This window comes from Oncorhynchus keta, unplaced genomic scaffold (genome assembly GCF_023373465.1).
Source record: "Oncorhynchus keta strain PuntledgeMale-10-30-2019 unplaced genomic scaffold, Oket_V2 Un_contig_4097_pilon_pilon, whole genome shotgun sequence".
NCBI lineage: Eukaryota > Metazoa > Chordata > Actinopteri > Salmoniformes > Salmonidae > Oncorhynchus > Oncorhynchus keta.
In genome coordinates this window covers 15,335-22,500 of record NW_026287598.1, presented here as the reverse complement: position 1 = coordinate 22,500, position 7,166 = coordinate 15,335, and the positions used below count along the sequence as shown (strand labels likewise).

Below are 7,166 nucleotides of genomic sequence, written 5' to 3'. Positions count from 1 at the left end.
TGTCTAGAATGGTCTGAGGGGAATAGGGTGTCTAGAATGGTCTGAGGGGAATAGGGTACACTACTTCTGTCTAGAATGGTCTGAGGGGAATAGGGTATACTACTTCTGTCTATAATGGTCTGAGGGGAATAGGGTACACTACTTATGTCTAGAATGGTCTGAGGGGAATAGGGTGTCTAGAATGGTCTGAGGGGAATAGGGTGTCTAGAATGGTCTGAGGGGAATAGGGTGTCTAGAATGGTCTGAGGGGAATAGGGTGTCTAGAATGGTCTGAGGGGAATAGGGTGTCTAGAATGGTCTGAGGGGAATAGGGTGTCTAGAATGGTCTGAGGGGAATAGGGTACCATTTGGGAGGTCTCCGTGATGCTCACCTCCTGTCTACTGTTCTTAATCGGGACACTCAGGACACTCTTGAAACCTGCCGTCTGGTCCTCGTCTGTGGTGAACCTGGGGTCCTGGAGGAGAGACACAACAAACCTTTTCATTTTTAAAAATGTATTTTACATGTATTTAGTAGATCGTCCACTCAGTAACATTTCCTCCCCCCTCCTCACCTCTACCTAAGGTAAACTACTGAGAGAGGGGGAGGGAGGAGGAGGAGGGAGGAGACCCAGACCGATGGTATCCTTAATGAAATGATCAAATATACAGACAACAAATTCCAATTGGCTATACTGAAACTCTTTAACATCATCCTCAGCTCTGGCATCTTCCCCAATATTTGGAACCAAGGACTGATCACCCCAATCCACAAAAGTGGAGACAAATTTTACCCCAATTATCATTAACAGCAGACTCGTCCATTTCCTCAGTGAAAGCAATGTACTGAGCAAATGTCAAATTGGCTTCTTACCAAATTACCGTACGACAGACCACGTATTCACCCTAAATGAGAAACAAACAAACCAAAATAAAGGCAAAGTCTTCTCATACTTTGTCGATTTAAAAAAGCTTTAGACTCAATTTGGGATGAGGATCTGCTATACAAATTGATGGAAAGTGAAAAGCTTTGATTATGTACAGACTCAGTGATCAAAGCCTTGCTATTGAGAAAGGCCGTCGTAGACAGACAGGCTATGTACAGACTCAGTGAGCAGAGCCTTGCTATTGAGAAAGTCCGCCGTAGGTAGATATGGCTCTCAAGAGAAGACAGGCTATGTGCTCACTGCCCACAAAATGAGGTGGAAACTGAGCTGCACTTCCTAACCTCCTGCCCAATATTAGATACACATATTTCCCTCAGATTACACAGATCCACAACGAATTCGAAAAACAAACCCGATCTTGATAAACTCCAATATCTACTGGGTGAAATTCCACAGTGTGCCATCACAGCAGCAAGATGTGTGACCTGTTGCCACGAGAAAAGGGCAACCAGTGAAGAACAAACACCATTGTAAATACAACCCATAATTATGCTTATTTATTTATTCTCCCTTTTGTCCTTTAAGTATTCGCACTTCGTTACAATACTGAATATAGACATAATATGTATATATATAATTTGACATTTGAAATGTCTTTATTATTGTGTAACTTTTGTGAGTCTAATGTTTACTGTTAAAAAAGCTTTAGACTCAATTTGGGATGAGGATCTGCTATACAAATGGACGGAAAGTGGAAAGCTTTGACTATGTACAGACTCAGTGAGCATAGCCTTGCTATTGAGAAAGGCCGCCGTAGGCAGACATGGCTCTCAAGAGAAGACAGGCTATGTGCTCACTGCCCACAAAATGAGGTGGAAACTGAGATGCACTTCCTAACCTCCTGCCCAATGTATGACCATATTAGAGAGACATATTTCCCTCAGATTACACAGACCCACAACGAATTCGAAAAACAAACCCGATCTTGATAAACTCCCATATCTACTGGGTGAAATACCACAGTGTGACATCACAGCAGCAAGATTTGTGACCTGTTGCCACGAGAAAAGGGCAACCAGTGAAGAACAAACACCGTTGTAAATACAACCCATATTTATGCTTATTTATTTATTCTCCCTTTTGTCCTTTAACTATTCGCACTTCGTTACAATACTGAATATATATATAATTTGACATTTGAAATGTCTTTATTATTGTGTAACTTTTGTGAGTCTAATGTTTACTGTTCATTTTATTGTTTATTTCACAATTTTATCTATTTCACTCCCATACAAATAAAGCCCATTGAATTGAGTTGAGTTGAGAAGTAGACATTGTTTACCTCACAGACGTCTCCTGTCATGTTCATGGGCATCCCTGTGGCAACTACATATCCCAGGATGCCCTTCACCAGCTCCTGGTGGGCATGTTTGCTGGAAGACTCTTCCCTCTCGCAGCCCGGCGTCGTCAGGGAAACCACCTGGACCAATCCCTTACATCCATCCTGGTCCTGGAGGAACAACAGAAAGAATCAATGAATCAATCAACTAATCAATGAATCAACCAACCAATCATCAAGCCAATCAACCAGCCAATCAATCAACCAACCAATCAATCAACCAGCCAATCAATGAATCAGTCAACCAGCTATAACGAGCTAACAGCAGTAGTACCTGTCGGAGCAGAGACAGAGAGCAGCGTTCTGCCCACACCACCTCTATAGCATGTTGCAGGGCCCCCTGGCAGAGCTCCGCCACAGAGCCTATCCTCCCAGAGCCTCCAGCCAGTATCTTCATCATCCAGTCACAGCCCTCACCTCGCCCACAGGGCTCACCTCGCCCACAGGGTTCAGCTCGCCCACAAGGCTCACCTCGCCCACAGGATCTAGTCCTCCTCGGAGAGCGGGGTGAAGAGCGAGGTGAGGAGCGGGGTGAGCTGGGGGAGTGGGGGCAGCGAAGGGAGCGAGAAGAAACTGTGGAGTGGGGGGAGCGAGGGGTACGGGGGGAGCAACTGCCCGCCTTCTCGAGGAGGAGGGGGTCACCCCACTGGGGGGTGGAAAGGGTAGAGGTCTGGTGAGGGGGGTTGGGGCAGGGAGGGGATGGAGGTGGAGATCCGGAGGGAGGGGCTGGACAGGGGGAAGGAGTCCCGGCCGCGGCCCAGGAGGAGCATGCTGGAGCTGGGGTCGGACGGAGACCTGCTGGGCCCTCTGGAGGTCTGAGGAGAGGGTAGCGTCTCCACGAACCAGCCTCCCACCATCTCCCTGACACACACACACAGTACAGTGTATCTTAATGCCAGCACTACATAGCTGTGCCCATGTATCAACTCATCATCAAACCATTAATTAGTGGAATCACTATTTAGACCAGGATGAGAAACACTGCCCTATATAGAGCACTATTTAGACCAGGATGAATAAACACTACCCTATATAGAGCACTATTTAGACCAGGATGAATAAACACTGCCCTATATAGAGCACTATTTAGACCAGGATGAATAAACACTGCCCTATATAGATCACTATTTAGACCAGGATGAGGAAACACTGCCCTATATAGAGCACTATTTAGACCAGGATGAATAAACACTACCCTATATAGAGCACTATTTAGACCAGGATGAATAAACACTGCCCTATATAGAGCACTATTTAGACCAGGATGAATAAACACTGCCCTATATAGATCACTATTTAGACCAGGATGGAGAAACACTGCCCTATATAGAGCACTATTTGGACCAGGATGAGGAAACATTGCCCTATATAGAGCACTATTTGGACCAGGATGAGGAAACACTGCCCTATATAGAGCACTATTTGGACCAGGATGAAGAAACCCTGCCCTATATAGAGAACTATTTGACCAGGATGAGGAAACACTGCCCTATATAGAGCACTATATAGACCAGGATGAGGAAACACTGCCCTATATAGAGCACTATTTAGACCAGGAGGAGGAAACACTGCCCTATATAGAGCACTATTTAGACCAGGATGTAGAAACACTGCCCTATATAGAGCACTATTTGGACCAGGATGAGGAAACACTGCCCTATGTAGAGCACTATATAGACCAGGATGAGGAAACACTGCCCTATATAGAGCACTATTTAGACCAGGATGAAGAAACACTGCCCTATATAGAGCACTATTTGGACCAGGATGAGGAAACACTGCCCTATACAGAGCACTATATAGACCAGGATGAGGAAACACTGCCCTATATAGAGCACTATTTAGACCAGGATGAGGAAACACTGCCCTATATAGAGCACTATTTAGACCAGGATGAGGAAACACTGCCCTATATAGAGCTCTATTTAGACCAGGATGAGGAAACACTGCCCAATATAGAGCACTATTTAGACCAGGATGAGGAAACACTGCCCTATATAGAGCACTATTTTGACCAAGATGAAGAAACACTGCCCTATATAGAGCTCTATTTAGACCAGGATGAAGAAACACTACCCTACTGTATATAGAGCACTATTTAGACCAGGATGAGGAAACACTGCCCTATATAGAGCACTATTTAGACCAGGATGAGGAAACACTACCCTACTGTATATAGAGCACTATTTAGACCAGGATGAGGATACACTGCCCTATATAGAGCACTATATAGACCAGGATGAAGAAACACTGCCCTATATAGAGCACTATTTGGACCAGGATGAAGATACACTGCCCTATATAGAGCCCTATTTAGACCAGGATGAATAAACACTGCCCTATATAGAGCACTATTTGGACCAGGATGAAGATACACTGCCCTATATAGAGCACTATTTAGACCAGGATGAGGAAACACTGCCCTATATAGAGCACTATTTAGACCAGGATGAATAAACACTGCCTTATATAGAGCACTATTTAGACCAGGATGAGGAAACACTGCCCTATATAGAGCACTATTTAGACCAGGATGAGGAAACACTGCCCTATATAGAGCACTATTTGGACCAGGATGAGGAAACACTGCCCTATATAGAGCACTATTCTGACCAGGATGAGGAAACACTGCCCTATATAGAGCACTATTCTGACCAGGATGAGGAAACACTACCCTATACAGAGCACTATTTGGACCAGGATGAGGAAACACTGCCCTATATAGAGCACTATTTAGACCAGGATGAGGAAACACTGCCCAATATAGAGCACTATTTAGACCAGGATGAGGAAACATTGCCCTATATAGAGCACTATTTAGACCAGGATGAAGAAACACTGCCCTATATAGAGCACTATTTAGACCAGGATGAGGAAACACTGCCCTATATAGAGCACTATTTAGACCAGGATGAGGAAACACTGCCCTATATAGAGCAGTATTAAGACCAGGATGAGGAAACACTGCCCAATATAGAGCACTATTTAGACCAGGATGAGGAAACACTGCCCAATATAGAGCACTATTTAGACCAGGATGAGGAAACACTGCCCTATATAGAGCACTATTTAGACCAGGATGAGGAAACACTGACCTATATAGAGCACTATTAAGACCAGGATGAGGAAACACTGCCCAATATAGAGCACTATTTGGACCAGGATGAGGAAACACTGCCCTATATAGAGCACTATTGAGACCAGGATGAGGAAACACTGCCCTATATAGAGCACTATTTAGACCAGGATGAGGAAACACTGCCCTATATAGAGCACTATTCTGACCAGGATGAAGAAACACTGCCCTATATAGAGCACTATTCTGACCAGGATGAGGAAACACTGCCCTATATAGAGCACTATTTAGACCAGGATGAAGAAACACTGCCCTATATAGAGCACTATTTAGACCAGGATGAAGAAACACTGCCCTATATAGAGCACTATTTAGACCAGGATGAAGAAACACTGCCCTATATAGAGCTATATTTTGATGAAGACCAGGATGAGGAAACACTGCCCTATATAGAGCTATATTTTGATGAAGACCAGGATGAAGAAACACTGCCCTATATAGAGCACTATTTGGACCAGGATAAAGAAACACACTTTCAACATCTCATCAAGGTCTTACCTGGACGAGTGATCATCCAGCCAAACCTCCACCCTGTCGCTGTCCACTCCGCTCCCGAACCCCCATCGGTGCGTCTTGGTCCGACGGCTCCACAGCGGCGAGAAAAACCAACCGGCGCTGGTCACCGCGGGTGGTTCCCTTCCGCCCGGGCAGGGAGAGTCGAAAGGAGAGGACGTGTCGGGAGTCACTCCATCCGAGGCCATCTGCTCCTGCAGCGGTTGGGACTGGAGGCAGGGCATGCCGTCCGACAAGTAGCTTGAAAACAGGTCCCTTAAACTCAGTTTGAGCGACGGGAGGCCACCTCCATTATTTAACAGAGCCGTTCGGAATCAGACTGAGAACAACGTGGAGCAGAGGGAGTCTTGAGCCTACAGAGCACGCTCACGATTAGAGAGACAGAGACAGAGACAGTCACCGCTTTCAGAGCTCACCCATTATCCTATCAGCTATTGGAGAAACCCAGAGGGAGATATATTTAGGTTAACCTAATCCTGGAGGCCTTGATTTAATGCCGCGAGCTGGCATCGCCCAGGTGATTTATTCGGTAGGAACATTCAAGGAACGGATTAGAGGCCAATTTGGAGCTGGGACTATTAAGGACACTGAACCCCCAGGGTTCCTCCCTCTCTCTCCCCGTGGTCCTCCCTCTCTCCCATGTTGGTCCTCCCTCTCTCTCCCCGTGGTCCTCCCTCTCTCCCTGGAGCTGGGACTATTAAGGAAAACGGAACCCCCAGGGTTCCTCCCTCTCTCTCCCAGTGGTCCTCCCTCTCTCCCTGGAGCTGGGACTATTAAGGAAAACGGAACCCCCAGGGTTCCTCCCTCTCTCTCCCCGTGGTCCTCCCTCTCTCCCATGTTGGTCCTCCCTCTCTCTCCCCGTGGTCCTCCCTCTCTCTCCCCATGGTCCTCCCTCTCTCCCCATGTTGGTCCTCCCTCTCTCTCCCCATGTTGGTCCTCCCTCTCTCCCCCTTCCTCTCCATGTTGGTCCTCCAACTCTCCCCCTTCCTCTCCATGTTGGTCCTCCCTCTCTCCCCTTCCTCCCCATGTTTGTCCTCCCTCTCCCCCTTCCTCTCCATGTTGGTCCTCCCTCTCTCCACCTTCCTCTCCATGTTGGTCCTCCCTCTCTCCCCCTTCCTCTCCATGTTGGTCCTCCCTCTCTCCCCCTTCCTCTCCATGTTGGTCCTCCCTCTCTCCCCCTTCCTCTCCATGTTGGTCCTCCCTCTCTCCCCTTCCTCCCCATGGTTGTCCTCCCTCTCTCCCCCTTCCTCTC

General features: G+C 46.8%; 1 protein-coding gene across 1 annotated transcript in view; it reads right to left on the bottom strand.

Moving 5' to 3' along the window:
- The window catches only part of LOC127924481 (cGMP-specific 3',5'-cyclic phosphodiesterase-like), an 8,245-nt gene extending 1,985 nt beyond the window's left edge, over positions 1-6,260 (bottom strand). Inside the window, exons 1-4 of the mRNA XM_052509193.1 lie at positions 5,900-6,260; positions 2,540-3,126; positions 2,209-2,376; positions 345-455 (exon numbers count right to left, since the gene is read on the bottom strand). Of these exons, the coding sequence (XP_052365153.1) occupies positions 345-455; positions 2,209-2,376; positions 2,540-3,126; positions 5,900-5,915 (882 nt within the window). The 5' untranslated portion in view covers positions 5,916-6,260. The remainder of the gene's footprint in view (positions 1-344; positions 456-2,208; positions 2,377-2,539; positions 3,127-5,899) is intronic.
- Between the last annotated feature and the right edge of the window lie 906 nt (positions 6,261-7,166).